Here is a 16,377-nt window from a genome sequence, read left to right on the forward strand (position 1 = left end):
ACCAGCCTCCCACTCATTTCCTAAATGTGGTCTCTTCTTCAGTTTGCTTGATGACGTCTGATTTGAGTTCTAATACTCCTCCTGTCTAGCCCAGGAGATGGTAGTAATCAGCTCCTAGCCACACCCGCCCTCTCTCCCTGCTAGCCTTTCCTAAAGAGTGGCAGTTGGCTTTGGAGAAAGCCAAGACCTGGGCTCCAATGTGAATTCCACCACTAATATGGTAGCCTTGGACAATGTCCCCCTCTGGGGCAATGAGGATTATAATGCTCACCTCCTAGGCTCACTGGGCCCTAATCACATCCTGAGAATGTTACTCTCTTAATCGTCTTTTCCTCCCTCTCTCTCGCCCTATTTTCCTCCGTTTTCTTGCAAAATTTGCAAGATCTCGGAGAGGATTCCACTGCCACACTTATCCACACTCGTGATTTTTCCTTAGCTGCCCAGCAGGGACATTTACATAAGTACAATTGGTGGAAAGAAAAATCCATCCAAAGCTTGGTGTCTGAGACCCAGGAGGAGAACCTGGAAGAGTCTCTGGGATTCCCGCGCAGGAAGCAGGGTGAGCCCAGCAGAAGGGCGCTCCATTACCTTTCAACTGCGCTGGGTGACGACACTGGAAAGAGCATTTGCTGCCAAAGGTGGTGCCCTCCAGGCAGGAGAAGGAGGCAGCATAGACGTGATGTTGGTCCGGGATGCCACAGTCCACAGGCTCACATGCCACCTGCTTGTTCCACTTGCCCTCAGTGCAGGTCACTGTGACGCTGGGCCCCGTCTGGAAGGCAGGAGTGGACACAGTGAGTGGTGGCAGACTGCATCCCAGATATGGGGAAGCACCCTTCTCCCCAGGCAACTGCTTAGGAGACCAATGCTTAGTGCTTCCCTGCAGCCCACTTTTAATCCCAACAATTGCATGAATTAGGCATCTCGGTTCCCATTTCACAGATGTAGAAACTGAGGCTCAGAGACAATCAGTGATCATCCCCAGGTTACACAGCTGGAAAGAGAATAAATGGAAATTGAACCCAAAGGCTATGCATCTAACTGCTGTCTATAGCTCTCCAGGTCATTATTTCATTATATTGATAAGAATCTTGAGACTCAAGACCTCTGGGTCGTGATGAGTTCTTTCACAAAAGGGCCTCTGACACATGGCGCAAAATAGGACACTGTCTGCCAAACTCTATCTTTTTCTGGCTCTGGAGGCAGTTACAGGAATCTATTATAGTGTCTGGTGGACAATGGGCTCTCTGGGATCTTGGGGCCCTGGATGGTTTTCCTCTGTGACAAGTCTCTTTCTTATTTCAGTTTTCCCACTGCCACTGAATCGAAGAATTGCTTCAGGAGCCACTCCCCACGCTAGAATTTGATGGTTCAATAGTTGAGAGCGGTAGATGTGAAAAAGGAACAAGGCTGGGGAAAGTCATAGGGTCCACAGTGACTGGAACCAACCTAGAAGGTGACAGGGCCCCATGGGTGGAAGGGCGAGGCCAAGCTACTGAGCCAAAAGAGGGACAGTCATCCGCAACCCTGGGGGCTCCCATTCACGGAGGAAGGCACCAAATCCTAGGGCATTAGGGATGCCAAATGTGGATCTGGGATTTTAAAAGCAAAGGACACTTTCCCCTCTACAGCACACATCAAAGAGAGCAGAGGGCCTCACTGCCAAACAGCCTAATTGTCTCCACAGGAGTTCAGACCTGCCCTGTCTGACCCACGGAAGCAGGGGTCTAAGACAAGCTGTCTAGAGCTTGCAGGTTGGTACCAATAGCTGTTCCCAGCACCAAGGAACATGCCCTGTGTGTTCACAGCATGAAGGCGAAGTCTGCTGGTGGGGTCCTGGACTTCGAAGTCTGCATCTAGTGACAGAGCTCTGAATCCTCAAGTCTCAGGCCTCACTGCCACCAAGCCCCACTCTCCCTCACCCACCCGAGACCCGGCAGCAACTTCGAAGTCTGCATCTAGTGACAGAGCTCCGAATCCTCAAGTCTCAGGCCTCACTGCCACCGAGCCCCACTCTCCCTCACCCACCCGAGACCCGGCAGCAACGTCTGGCTGAAGCAACATTACGCCGTATCTCAAACCCACTCACTGCCACACCCCTCGTGCAGGACACACCCCTCCCCCCGATCTCTTCTGATGGCCACTGAGGGCTCTCCCTGGGGCCAGTCTACTGCCAGACTCCAAGCCACACCCAAGCGGGCAGCCAGAAGGGCCTTCATCAACCATGACTGGACCACATTACTTCTTTTATCAGCTCCCTGCTGCCCTACAGATAAACCCAGACTTCCTAACCACACAAACAGGGCCTTATGCCAGCGGATCCTGCCTCACTGCTCAGGTGAGTTCAGAAAAAGAAAAACCTGTGTGTGGCATGCTCTCTCTCGCCTGTGGGCTTCCACTTACCATCCCTGCCTGTGCCCAGAACCCCAAAACACGTAGCTCTTCCCTCTCCCCAGCACACACCCCTTTGCCTGTTGATCTAATCCTCAGTTTTCATGTCACTTCTCCCAGGGCATTTGCACATTTCACACTTCCCTTTACAGTGCTGTTACACTGCTTGGTCGTGACTCACTGGCTCATCCTAAGTGCTCGAGAGGCAAAACTAGGTTTATCTTAGCAACTTCCTCCCCTCTAGCTTCTAGTATACCCTCTGGTTCCCAGTGAAAAGGTGCTCTGTGATGAATGGATGAATGAACCTCATTGACAGAGGGCTCACCTCTTCCTAAAGCAGCCCATTCAACTGTAGCAGAGTTTTGACTGTAAAGGTTTCATTCGAAACGCTCAGCCGTAGTCTTCCAGACTTGCAGCCCACACAAAGACTCTGACACCTGTAGCGTGGAACACTACTCTGCCCGGAACCACTGTCATACAAGTTCCTGATCCATGACTGACTCATTCAATCAGCCCACGTTCACTGAGCATCTGCTATGTGGCATCGCTACTTTAAATGCTGGAGATCCAGCCGAGAGCACGTCTAGCGCCCGCTCGGCCTCTCCAGGCTGGAGGGCTGCAGGCCAGCACCTGCACGCACCTGGGTCTTGATCAGCTCGTCGTCCCGCTGTATCTGCAGCACGTAGCCCGTCTGGCAGCTGACGGTGCACTGGGCGCCGTGGTAGCGGTCGCTGCTGGAGCAGTTGAGAGAGGCGTTCTGCACCACCAGCTCCGGACAATCAGCGGCCTCACACGCGAAGTGCACACAGCTGGAGGGAGGAAACAGGCAGGTAAGAGGGAGCTTTCCTGCAGGACCTCTGCCCTCCAGCTGGAAGAGGAGAGCCAATGGCCTCCCTCTCCAAAATTTCAGGAGGCCGAGACTGAGGAGAGGAAGAGGAGACTGAGGGAAGGAAGGGGAGCCGGCTTGGGTGAGGAAGATTCTGGAGGCAGCGGATGTGTTACGAGCGCAAGTTACGGAAACAGACAAACCAGGGTTCAAATCCTTGGAAGCTTTATAAGTTACTATGTTTCAAACCTTGCAGAGCCTCAGTTTTTCCATCTGTGAAATGGGGATCATTCCCTTATGGCAAGTATTTACTGTGTTTCTTATCTGCCTGACACCGAATTGAATGAAAGCCTCTCTATGTTTTATGATAGTACAGAGCAGAATTCCTGGCACAAAAAAGGGCGCAGTAAATGGCAGCTAACGATATAACTAAATCTATACTCTGTTACCTAGACGCTGCGTAACTCTGAGCAACGCACATCACCTTTCTGATGTACCTGCAGCATATTCTCAGGCTCGGCCAACCCACAGAGCCATGAGCCTCCAGGGAGGTGTTGCATGGAGAGTCTTTTATAAACTGTAATTTGTGAATTGCTAGGAAAGCTGTACAGAGATCACGCCTCGTGTCTTCTGCAGCTGCTGTTCCAATCTTCCTGCCAATTCCAATTCTACCTATTCTTCAAGTCCCGGTACAGGTACATTTCCACAGGACATTTTACCTGTGCCCCAGGTGAGCTTCCCTGCAGGCTCCTGCCCCCTTTCCCCTGGCGCTGCGGGGTCCTGCTGCACCAGCAGCACAGGTCCTGGCGCCCCCCGGGCCGGAACGTGTGCTCATCCCGGAGGGTGCAGGCGAGAGCCACAGGACACCCCTGCGCCTGGCGGCCTTTCCCCTCCTATCACAGCTACACCGACCCTCCGGCGCATGAATGGCTATTCACGAGTGGGTATGTACATGAGCTCACTCCATCCTCACGACAACCCTATGAGCTAAGTGTTACTCATTTTACAGCTGGAAAAACCGGGGACCAGTGAGATTAAGTTACTGCAGCTCCCACCCAGATGTGCGGCTCCAAAGTCCTGTGGTTAACCTCTCCCTACACCTGCACTGGAGCTGCCCTGAGGGTCGAGATAATGCCCGTTTCATCTCGGTTCACTTCGCACTGGCAAGAAAAACTCCTCGCATATAGTAAACATCCCCTAACTAGCGAGAGGTGAATGGTGGCGAGAGACAGGGAGCGACTGGGGGCCACACCAGCTTAAGGAGAAATCCCCAGTGTTTTTCCTTTTTGCCAGTTTCAGGACACACTCCTGAGGGTTTTACAGGCACCCGGTTAAACACCACCACACTCCATCCCCTGCTGGGAACTGTGGTGAGAAATGAAGTGGGTGAGGGAGGGGAGGAGCTAAAATCTCCAGAACATACCACCAACGAATTCACCTTTTTGTTCCAATTCACTTTTTTAAATACCTGGGAGAGGGCAAGCGTCTGATTAGGCCTCAGCCCCCACGCTGATGTGGGCTTTGCACTGTCCACATAACCCCCCACCCACCGCCCCTTCGGAAGTAGGTGCAGGGCTAGCGGGTTCCTTCACATGCGCTGAGATGCTGAGACTTTCCAACTCCCACCCTCCTTCCTGCTCCTCAGAGCCTTGGTGCTGTGCCACACGGGGACCTCAAAGAGACTGTGGCTGTGGAGTCGACTCAGGGCCTTGACACTAAACAGTGCATCTGCTCATGTTGTGTACGGGCTGGGGAAAGGGCCACGTGGTTCCAATTCATCTGGATTCACTCTGGGAGCTACCAGCTTCCCAGCTGGTCTTCTAACTACACCTTACAGATTAGCTACTCTCTCTCTGCACTCCCAGGATGTCCCTGGGTTCATGTCAGAGGATGACCCAGGGGACTCTAGGAGCCCCACTGAGAGACAAGATCTGGGCTTCTCTGGGCTGTGGGGCCATTAAGGAAGGAGCAGTGCCCTCAGTTCTGTGCATGTTAATATTCTTCTTTGCAGGAAAAGGGCAAGCTGAAAAACTTGACTTTCTAGAATGGAAAGAGCACAGGACTTCGAAATTGGGCAAGTCTGGGATCCCGCCCCAGTTCTGCCATTTTTATTAGCTATTTGACCTTGGAAAGTTACATACCACCCTGAGCCTCAGTTTCCTCATCTGCAAAATGGAGGTAATAAAATGATTTCTCTCTCAAGATTGTCAGCAGGATGACATGCCAGCCACTCATTCATCTATTCAACAGACCTTTTCTGGGCGCCCTGCTGCGTACCAGACACTGTTCTCAACACTGGGGACACAGCAATGGAGGGGACAGGTCAGACTCCTGCCACCTGTGTGTTTGAGGAAGGACACATGCCAAAGTAAAGTAATACATAAGCCTGTTTTAGACAGTGATGCATGTGGTAAGGGCCCTAAAACAAGGTAAAAGTATAGAGGGTGACTGTGGGGGGCTGGGGGCAGGACACTTTGTATACAGGGGCCAAGGACAGCCTCCAGGAAGAGAGAACGTCTGCACTAAGACCTGGATGAAAGGAAAGGATCAACCATACAAAGGTTTGGGGCAGAGGGAATCCCAAGCAGAAGGAAGAACATGTGCAAAGGTCCAAGAGAGGGTGGAGCTCAGCGTGTTTGCAGAGTAGAAAGATCAATGCGTGAAAAATGCTTTGGAGACTACAGCTCCATGAGAAAGTGGTCTCTGTACTCTGGCTCTTTCTGCTCTAGAAGGAAAGTATTCCTGAGTTACCCGACCACAAAGGTTTCACAGTCAGATGAGAAAGGTAGCATTGCATGAATGAGACCAGTCAGCTTTCTTCACTGCAGGACTTCTCAGAACCCTGAATGTTCTAAAGCACACTTGGATTTCCAGAAGAGGCTAAGGTATGTCCATTTCTCCAAACTCTGATAACCTTTCTTCATGGGACATTTCTTAGGACTAGCATCTTCCAGAACACACTTTGGGGGAGTGAGGCATCCCTACTTTTTCAGCATATCTGTCTGCACCTGGTTTGCAGGCTTGAAGACAGGAAGGCAAGGGGAAGAGAGGTGTTATGTGCTGGGCACTGGCCTCTGTGTTTGATCCACGGCATTTTGTCTGCATCCTTACAGTGACTCCTTGAGGTGGCATTATCTCCCCACCTTGAAGAAGAGGAGACTGAAGAGTTTAAGTTGCTCGTCCAAAGGTCCTCTGTGTAGACAGAATTTGTGTGGATCTGCCTGTCTGTCCCAAGTCCCTTCCTTTACTTTCCACTTAGTTGGAAAGGGTTATGTGAACACATTGTCCAAAGACGATAAACATTACCCCAACTGCCCCTCCCAAATACCTCCCTGACACAGCCCTGTCATTTCTGAAACACAAAAACAAAAATTAAAACAAAGAAAACAAAACAAAAGAAAAGCCTCTGGCTTCATAAAAAATAAAAATAAAAAAATAAAAAAGTGGGGGAAGAATTTAATACTCGTGATGGACGGTCAATAGAGATAATTTGAAAGGAAAAAGGGATACTTCTCAGAAGGGAGGAATGGGGCTGATCAGAGGGATGGGGGAAGGGACACAGGTAAGCTGCCGATGAGATTCTGGACATCTGGACAAAGGTGGAGAACTCCCTCCCTGCTCCCCGGGATGCAGATAATTAGATACTTCTGGATTTTCTTTTCTTATCTATATTTTAACTTATTTCCTTATAGTTCCAGGTAGGGCTAAAACCTTAGGTGATCTGACAGCCAAGCCCCCAAACTGCTGCCCCCACTGCCACCTGAAATGGCCCCAAATGTGCAAAAGAGAGGACACTGGGGTCAAACTGAAACCAGCACAGGAACAGCCACAAGTTAAAGGGCGGGTGAGGGCTCCTCTCCTGGCTCTGTGCCCTGCTACTTAGCTGCAATTATGCTGGGGGCAAGTGGAGATAATAACTGGCAGGTTGTTTATAAATCATTCCAGGCTATTCAGACTGGGACAGAAAACAACAACAACAAAAACAAACCCAGCATGCCGAGCACTGGAAGGAGCAGAGGGAAAATGCTCTTGGCACCCGCAGTGCGGGAGCGCTTGGGAAGTGAGACCCTAGAGCTACCAGAATAAGGCTTGTTTTTTGTTTTTTTTTTTTTTTGCCCAGAAACGAAGTGACTGCGAGAAGCGATCCTAAGAGGCTCCTCTGCCCTGGAATTCTGGAGGCCAGTGACGTGGTGGGGCAGAGGAGAGAGTCTGTAGACAATGTGAAGGCAAGGTGAGCTGGGAGCACCGGGTGGGAGGGCACGTGCCTGGCCCAAGCAGCCTTTCACTCCAGTCCCAGGCTGCCTGGTGGGAGAGGGCCAGTGGCCTAGTCTGGCCTGTGGCACAGCAGTGCTCAAACCTCCGATGAAGAGGGAAGATCTTGGCCCTGGATCCAGAAAACTGGATTCAAAGGCCGGCTCTGCCCCTAACTGTAGGGGTGACCTTGGCTAACTCACTTCTCTTGCCTGGATCTTAGGTTTCCCATCCTCAGATGAGGAAACAGAACCACAGCAGCTCTTAAGAGTCTCCCAGGTCTCAGGAGTCATGGTTTCATGAGGACAAAGCAACGGACATGCATCACTGCAGAGCCCCTGGGAAAAAAGAGACTTGATAATCCCGAGGACTGACAAGGATGCGGAAGGGCCGGGCTCTGACAGGGGCTCATGCGAGTTGGAGAAGAGCCCGGAGTCTCCGGCACAGTGGACATACATGTCAGGCACTGCACCTCTGTCTGCAGGTGTCTCCCCCAGACCAGTGACCCCCAGCAGACGCTCTGAGAGGCTCCGGTGCCTTGGTGGGCTGGAGGAGTTGGGTGAGCGTGCGGATAGTGATCTGAGCCCTGCGGCCTCTGGCCGTGGGCAGCTTCATTCCGGGCTCCGGATCTTATATATGAATCCCTAAACACTCGCGCAGGAGGCCATCCCACGCATGGGCTCTGGTCAGGGCAAGACTCTAGGAACTCCTGGCTCTGGCCAGTGGGCACCCACCACCCCTTCCAACCGCAGAGTTACGCTGACTGGAAGGAGTTAATCGGGCCACAGGAAGAATTCCTTTCTCTAAAAGCTGGCCTTCCAGAAGTTACTTCCCTCTCAGGCAGCCTCTCTCTGGATGGGCTGGCATGAGAAAGTAAGAGTTTGAGGTAGAGGAAGAAAGAATGCAAACAATAAAGGGGGCAGGAGAAGGGAAGGAAGGAGGGAGGGAGGGAGGAAGGGAGGGAGGAAGGGAGGGAGGGAGGGGGGAAGTTATTTGTCTAAACACATGGTCTACTGAATTTCATAATAAATGGCCCAATGTCTGCTTAGAACCATAAGGATAGACAGGGGTGGGGGGTGTGTGTGTGTGTGTGTGTGTGTGTGTGTGTGTGTGTGTGTGTGTGTGTGTGTGTGTGTGTGTGTGTGTGTGTGTGTGAGACTCACTGGAGCCTCAATTCAAGATTGTGTTTCTTATTGAAAAAGCCTCTTAACTCCCTCACCACCATCACTATCCCCCCCCCATCTTTCCCTCTTCCCCTAAAAGGAGACTGTGGAGCTCGGGTTTGGACAGAATTCCACAACTGGACCTCTCGTTTGACACCCAATCCTGATTTCTTGGACCCCTGAATTTTTTCTGAGCACTGCAGGGGAATGGAGACCCCCGAGTCTAGGTCAGAACATGCCACCTGAGTTGATGTAGCAGCGACATTTCTTCCAAGGCAGCCCAGTAGGTACTACGCTGCTCTCAGAAGAGGAAGGAAATGAGGGGGGAAGGGGTGAGACAGGAGAGAGGGGAGGGAGACAGAGGGGAGGGGAGGCAAGGAGAGACAGGGAGAAAGAGCAGATGGGGAGGGGGGAGAAAGGGGTGGGAGCGGGGAGGGGAGAAACAGCCCCTTTCACTACCTGGGGAAAGCTGGGAGCAAAGTGGGATGTTTCTCCTACAAGCTGAGGTCTATAAAAAGCGACGCTATTTACCTTGGTGTTTTGAGAAGGAAGGAAAACACCCCATGGCTTTTTACAGTCGCTGCTCATTTCTCTTTTCTTTCCACCTCGTTGGTCTGAACGCACTTGCACATTTGCACAGCCTTGCCTATTTGGGTAAATGCCTCTTCAGCTCCCCAGGAGCAGCTGCCTTCCTCCTCCCACCCCACCCAGGCATTCAGGAGGGGGTCCTGGGCCCTGGGAGCCTGTCCCTGTCCCAGCCGGGTCCAAGCTCAGGGCCAGGCCAGCAGAGGCCCTCAGGGCTGCGTCCCCACCGCTCCACTGTCTCCCTCACTGCATGCTCGCAGGTGAGCAGCTGTGAAAAGTCCTCCTCTCCCGGACAGATGTGCCTGGCTCTGGGGGGCAGAGCGTTGCTTTTAGGGACTGACAAAGCAGGGTTTTGATAGCCCCAACTCCTTCGCTCTTTCCATACCCCCCAGGCCGGATATGATAATGAAATAAGATAATAAAATAATAAATGCCGGGCCCTTCCTCTTCCTTCTCACCCCTCCTAGCTCTTGGGAATCACAGACCATTAAAACTGGAAAGATCCCATCCATTATCATTCCACAGATGGGGAAACTGAGGCCCAGAGAGAAGGAGCGACAGGTTCACAGGCATATAACCAGAGACAGGAAGGAGAACACTCTCTCCCATTTCAATGTTCTTTCCCAAGTCAAAGAATTTGATAAACCCTGATCCATTGGTTTGTTTCTGAGGTTGAGCACTTCCTACTGTTTACTCAGGGTGCAGGAACTGTTACTTAAGAATTCAAAGAAGCCTTGCCGGCCTCAGTCTACTTGTGGAGGCTGTGGGTGCCTGGGTAAGGACAGAAAGCATTGTGGCAAAGGCGATGGGTTTGCAGTTTCCATCCACAATGTTTCTCTGGGTTCTGAGAATCAACTTATTTTTATAGCCTGGAGAGCCAGGGAGGAAGAAGCCCTCTTAGGGTGAAATATAACAATGAGTGATATTTAAGGAGCTCTTTGGCCTCCAAAGGATTGCAACAGACTTTGCACAACAGAGGCTAGAGACAGTGGGCGCAAAGCAATGTGGGTGTTGCAACCACCTTTTGTGTCCTCTGGGGCAGCAGGGGCGTGGGAAAGGCCGATGTTGCCCTCCCACCCCTCTTTCTGCTCCCTGCTCCCAGGTACACACAGCAGGGCTGCATTGCCCTTCAGAGGGCCTCACTCTGGAGGAGCCCACTGAGACCCCAACTCTCTCTCCTTCTGGATCTCATTAAATAAACATGAGCAGTGCTGGGTGATGCTGGACCAGTTCTTCCCCTTTGGGTGCCCTGGAATTCTAGAGGGTACAGAAGTTTGGGCATTTTTACGTACTAGATCATCTCCCAGGCTTCTTCCAGCCCCCAACTCTGAGAACTCAGTGCAGAATTCTGTGCTGAAAAGCACCCCCGTCAAATGTCAAATGTCATATGGAGATAAATGTCCTTTGTTCATGCATTAGCTTTGCCTGGTGCCTGGCAGTTTGCAGAAGCACCTCTATCTACAGTGTACTATTCAACCTCAAGACCACCCTATGGGGTAGATATTACCATCCAGTTTGTTTCAAAACAGAAAACTGCGACTTAGAAAAGTGAAGCAACATATTCACGGACACACAGGCAGGAAGGGGTACATTCAGATCCAATAGGAGGTTCACCAAAGCTTCTCTTCCATCCAGGAAACACCTTCCCCTCTTAGCCCTAAGCCAGGTTCATTAACAGATGACAGATCAAGGGCACTAAGGAAGTGATGTTATGTAGCTAAAAGACAGGCTCCTAGCCCACTGTGGGGTCTCAGGAGCTGGGCTTGGAGAAACAGAGATTTTACCAGTCCCTGAAATAGGCAGTGAGCTGGGATGAAAAAAGTAACAGTCCTCCTCTCTCCCCCTAAATTTCAGAGGGTTATGCCTCCTCAGGACGCAGGATATTCTAGTACTTCAGAGCTGAAAGCGAGCTAATCCACCTACCCTGTGTTCAAATGAGGATGCTGAAGCCCAGAGAGAGAAAGTGATGTTCCCAGGGTCACCCTGCAAGCCACTGTCAGCTGTGGGACTGCAACCAGGTGAAAGAGGTTCCCTTTCCACTCCCCAGCCCTGCTGAACCTTCCTCTCTCAAATGCAGGTCCAAAGGCAGCACCGACCAGAGCCCAGAAATTGGGGAAGAGAGACACACAGCCGAGATTTTCACAGCAACACACATGGCTATCCCACCCCAGTCCCAGAATTCCTCCACCGCCACTTGGTGAGAGAATGGCCCAGGGTGGGCAGACCCAGGGTGCCTTACCTCTGCTCCGCAGAGCTGTAGGTCTCCCCTCTCTGGCAGCTGCTCAGGGTGACGGGGTCAAAGCTGTCGAAGGAGCGGAGGGCCACCCCCGAGATGGCGACCAGGGGTGAACTGAAGCTCACACGGACCGCCTGGCTGTGGTAGAAGGGCTGGCTGAGGTCATGGACCACAGGGATAATCAGGGGATTGTTCCTGCAGCTCAGGACATGGAGGCCTGTCAGGGGAGACAGAGGGCCAGGGGGCCAGGCTCATTACTCAAGGCCAGTCACGCCCTCCCCAACGGGCCCTTCCAGAAGCCCCCAGACCCTTTCATGTCACTGCACAAAAGCGCCATTGGGTGGCCAGCGGGGATTTTGAGTTTGATTGAAAGTTTCTTTGTCTGCCTTTTTCTCTTGGTTCCAAATCTTCCCAACCCCTTTGCCTCCCTGCCCCCTAAGCTTTCCCTTCACCTATCGCCCAGGGCCCCTCTCCTCCCGCAAAGGGCCACCCCTCAGCCAAGCATCACTGGCCGGCCCTCTCCTCCCTCCCACATTGCACTAGGGCCTCATGGTCCGAGTTGCCAGTTTTCAGGCTGCCTTCCAGAAACAATTCACAGCAACAGGCCATTCAGGGGTGGGGGAGCTATTCTCATTCTAAATCTAGGGACTTGGGAGCAGCCCTGTGATTAGGAAAGGGACTCTGTGACCATTCTGTGGACAGGAGACGGAACCCTGAGCAGGAAGTGGCCTTCCAGAGGGACACAGAATAGCCAGTGACATAAAGCCCAAGTAGAATGCAGTAGGGAGCAGGTCTCCAGGCTTCAGGAAGAAAGGCAGAGGGGCAGGGAGGGTGCAGGGAGACAGGGCACATCCAGAAGAAGAGGGAAGGGAGTGATAGGCAGGATGCAATGGGTAAAACAAAGCCCATTTTGGTGTTGGTGGAACTTGGCTGATTCTTGCTTTAGCCATTTCCCTATTATGTGACTCCAGCAAACCTTAACTCTCAGTTTCTGTATCTAGAAAATGGGATGACCTGAACCATGTTGGGCAGGCCTGCCAGACTGGGACGTGAAATCCCCTGCCCAGCAGCCCCCTTAAACGGTCCACTCTCTTAGAGCTGGGCCGCGTCTACAGGGGAAATCAGGATTCTGAAGACCGAGGACAGGGGCCCAGTGGAGAGGGACAGGGACATGTGAAAGTTTCAGGCATCAATTAGCAGGATCCAAAGAGCTCCCCGGGAACCGGACTGCTCCCCGCTCCCTCAGCTGAAACCCTCTGCTCCGAGCCGGGCTGTGGTCAGATCTCCCGGGCCAGCTATGAAAATATTTGCTTCCCACTTAGGGAAATTTACCAGGAATCCAGATAAGTCCAGAGGGGTTTTCTCTCTCTTCCTTATTAGGCTGTCCCCCCTTGCCTTGAAAACTAACTAAATAAGTAAACATGAAAACAAAACCAAAAAGCCCTCGCTGCTCCCCTGGCTTCTGCCTGACCCTGGGATGACCCGTCGCCGGCCTGCTTCCTAGGGGTCTTTGAAATGAGCTCCCTGTGGAATGGCGTGGGCACGGCCTTGGGGCCTGGGCTGCGGGGCGGGCCTGGGCTTCCGAGCACCTGGAATGGCCTCACCGGGAACGTGGAAGCAGGTGACAGCACTTCCTGGTGCCAGGTCCTGTGCTAGGCACCGGTCATCGCCATCTCAAGGCGTATCTCATTTAATGTGTCACTCAGACTATAAAATGGCACCATTGTCCCGAAGCGCATGGGAGGGAAGGCAGAACTCCTAATGAGGCACAGAGATGGAGAAAGTTGCTCACATTTTCCAGGTGCGTGAGTGGCGGGGCAGGGATTCAAACCTTGCCTATCAGCTCTGGAGCTGGGGCTCTTTCCCGTGTCCCATGGCTCATGAGGGTATGCAGAGGTGGGACCGGGGTACAAGTGAACTCTAGCCCTTGTTCTGGGGCATCTGGCTCCTCACCTGAATCGGACCTTTGTTGGTTCTTACTCTCGTGGAAAAGTCCGGAGCTCATGCTGGACACACAGTGGGCACTCTGGGAGCTTTCACAGCACCTCTGGCTATAGGGTCAAGAGCTACTGCCCTGTGACCCAGGGTCCCACATGTACAGTGGGAACCGGCCTTGGCTCAGTCTCCCCCCCCACGGTCTTTGGAGGGTCATGTGGGATGGGATGCTGAGGTTAGATAAAGGTGACTGGCAGAAGGAAGCCACTGAAGTGAAGGGAGGACTTTCACGCTGACCCTCATCCCTGTACCTGTCAGATTCAGGCTCCTCTCGACACACAGACACATCCTGACTTGAAGGCATCAGAATGCCACATTGAGAACATAGAGGAAAGGGGAAGGAAGAGCCCAATCTCAGCTGACCCTCATGACGACACGTGGGCAATTGTGGGACCAGGTCCCGACAGCAAGTCAGGCCCGAGGGGACTTGCTCACCGAGATCGTGACTCTGATCTTTGGTATCAAGCAGCTGGACACTGATGGTTTCCTGCTTTTGGTCCCCGTAATAGGTGCCATCGGTCACCAGGTGGACAATGACAGCTGCAGCAACCATTGGCTGAGAAAAGTACGCCTGAAATGCATATGACATAAGAGGGTCACTCATGTCCTGTCTCCTGGTGGGGAAGCAGCCACAGGGTAGGAGTCTGAAAGAGAACCTTCTATCTCGGGGACTGGATTACTCATCATGGCTCCATCATGGGAACAGGGAGGCAGGGAAACCTCACAGTGAAGAGCACAGGCTCTGAGATCAGAAACTCTGCTCCTATTGCAGCTCTGCTCCTCCCGAGATGCCCCCGCGGATGCTCCGTGGTGGCTGTGGCGCTCTGGGCCTACGTTCCCTCATCTCTAAGTGGTGGATTAAGTGAAGATCTGTATGGCAGGGTGGCTGTTAGTCTCAGTAAGATAACGGGAGTCAAGTGTCTGGCACATACTTATACCGTAAAAAATGGTTCTGTTATTATTTGTCACTTCTCCATACCAACCTCAGGACTAGGCAACATGAAGTAAGACACGGTCCTTGCATTTCTGCGGACTATGGAGTTCGATGTAGGTCAGTGCCATGCACATCAAAATGCAATAGGATCACAGTCCTCTGCAAGATGGGCTCATAGACTACTATGTAATACCATGTGACAAGTGCCATCTGACATGTGACCAAACACATGCAGGACTAGAGGGGAGAGAAGAGTCGCTTCTCTCTGGGGGGGATCACTAAACACTTCATGGAAGAGATCATTTTAAAAGGTCTTGAACAATGCATAGGAAGATCCAGGCAGACAAAGGTATCCAAACTCTGCCAAGACAAGAATGACTTGGGGGTGGTATTTCACAAGCAATTAAGGAATCCCATTTTGGAAAGCATCCCATCGCTAAGTGCTTTGTCCCCTGTCCTTCCAATGAGCACCCTCAGTGGGTAGAGAAACCACCTTGAGAAAGGGTCCTGGGAGGCACTGCTTCCTGGGGGCCACTGGGGATTCTAGGCCCTCAGAGCTTCGGCTTACCCGGAGCCAGAAGGTGGTCTGCGTCAGCTGGGAGTAGGGGTAGCTGATGGTGCACGGGTACCAGGCGTGCTGGGAAATGCCTTCACTGAGGTCGATCACCTTGGTTCGGCACGCCTGGGGAAAGATAAAGAAAAACAAGCGTTGTGGAGGGTTGCAGAGGTGGAATTAAATTCAAATCGATAAACCGAGATTTGTTCTTGGCCCCGCAGGAAGAGCCGGGGGTGAAGAGATAAGAGTCTGTTCCAGGAGTCCGTGTTCTCCCCTGGGAGGCAAGCCCTCGGTGCGGTCAAGGACGAACAGACAACGTGTTCTGGTGGGAGAGCTGACAGTAGTTCTTATGGGGACAAGTCCTACAGGAGCTGACATCTGCGTTGGGTCTGGAAGAAGAGGGCAGAGATAAGGGGAAGGGCCTTGTAGGTAGAGGGAACAGAAGCAGAGGCTCAGAGGAAAGCAGAAACCCAGAAGGGTCATGTTGTGATAAGCTGCCTGGTATTGTTCGAGTCTGGGGGAAAGTGGCAGAAAAGGCAGGCTGAAGGGTTGGACACCAGAGGCTCCTGCACACCAACCAGAGCACTTTAGAATCAATCTGTAAACTGTGCTCAGAGCCATATTCACAACAGAGCAAGATTACCTTAGTATGAGCATTTGCTTACCCCAAAGAAAATCAGATCCACCACTTCACGTAATATATGCAAACATCTATACACACAAATACAAACACATACACACGCACTCGTTCTCAATGACAGACATACGAAGTGGCGTTCAAAGAAACACAGCGCACGTATAAACAAGTGGAATCCTTCAGACGTAAGGGTTTTGCCTGTATCCAAATGTCATTTCATTCACCGGTTCATCCATTCAAATAATACTTATTGAGTAACTGCTCTTTGCCAAGCACTGTGAAGACAAGACAGTGGATAAAACAGATGGTGAGGAGCTCAGAGTGACAATATGCGCAGATGTCCATCAAGTAATCGCAAAGGTGTACACAACTGTAAACTGTAGAGCAGGAAAGGGCTATGATTTAAGAGCTGAGTCGTCCTCGTGATTGGCCAGAACGTTTGCAGAAGTTCATCCCAAATCAGTGCTTTTCCTCTGAAGTGGCTCCTCTCTCAAAACCGCCCTGGGAATCTGGGCCCATCATTCCACATCGGCAGGTCTCAGTCTGCTGATCCAAGCAGTAAGGCTGGCCTGCAGAGGATCGAGATCCTCAAGGGTCAAGAATATCCACTCCATCAATATCTACAATAGCAAAAGACTGGAAACAGTCTACACGCTCATCAGTTAGGGAAGATGCGTAAAATACGACAGAGTCACTTGGTGGGATTCTATGAGCAAAAGAATATTGAGAGGACTGGATGAGACCCACGTGCAAGACCTAAGTGGGTAAGTACATTTTGATGCCATTTATACAAATCACACAAA

The 16,377-nt window shown here is 51.8% G+C and overlaps 1 protein-coding gene across 1 annotated transcript in view; it reads right to left on the reverse strand.

Annotated features, from left to right (window-relative positions):
- Positions 1-16,377, reverse strand: part of PAPPA (pappalysin 1) — a 212,916-nt gene that overhangs the window by 46,907 nt on the left and 149,632 nt on the right. Inside the window, 5 exon segments of the mRNA XM_087822859.1 lie at positions 589-772; positions 3,032-3,200; positions 11,456-11,669; positions 13,883-14,018; positions 14,950-15,063. Coding sequence (XP_087678985.1) covers positions 589-772; positions 3,032-3,200; positions 11,456-11,669; positions 13,883-14,018; positions 14,950-15,063 — 817 coding nt within the window.

This window comes from Miniopterus natalensis, chromosome 12 (assembly GCF_054644295.1).
Source record: "Miniopterus natalensis isolate mMinNat1 chromosome 12, mMinNat1.hap1, whole genome shotgun sequence".
Classification (NCBI taxonomy): Eukaryota; Metazoa; Chordata; class Mammalia; order Chiroptera; family Miniopteridae; genus Miniopterus; species Miniopterus natalensis.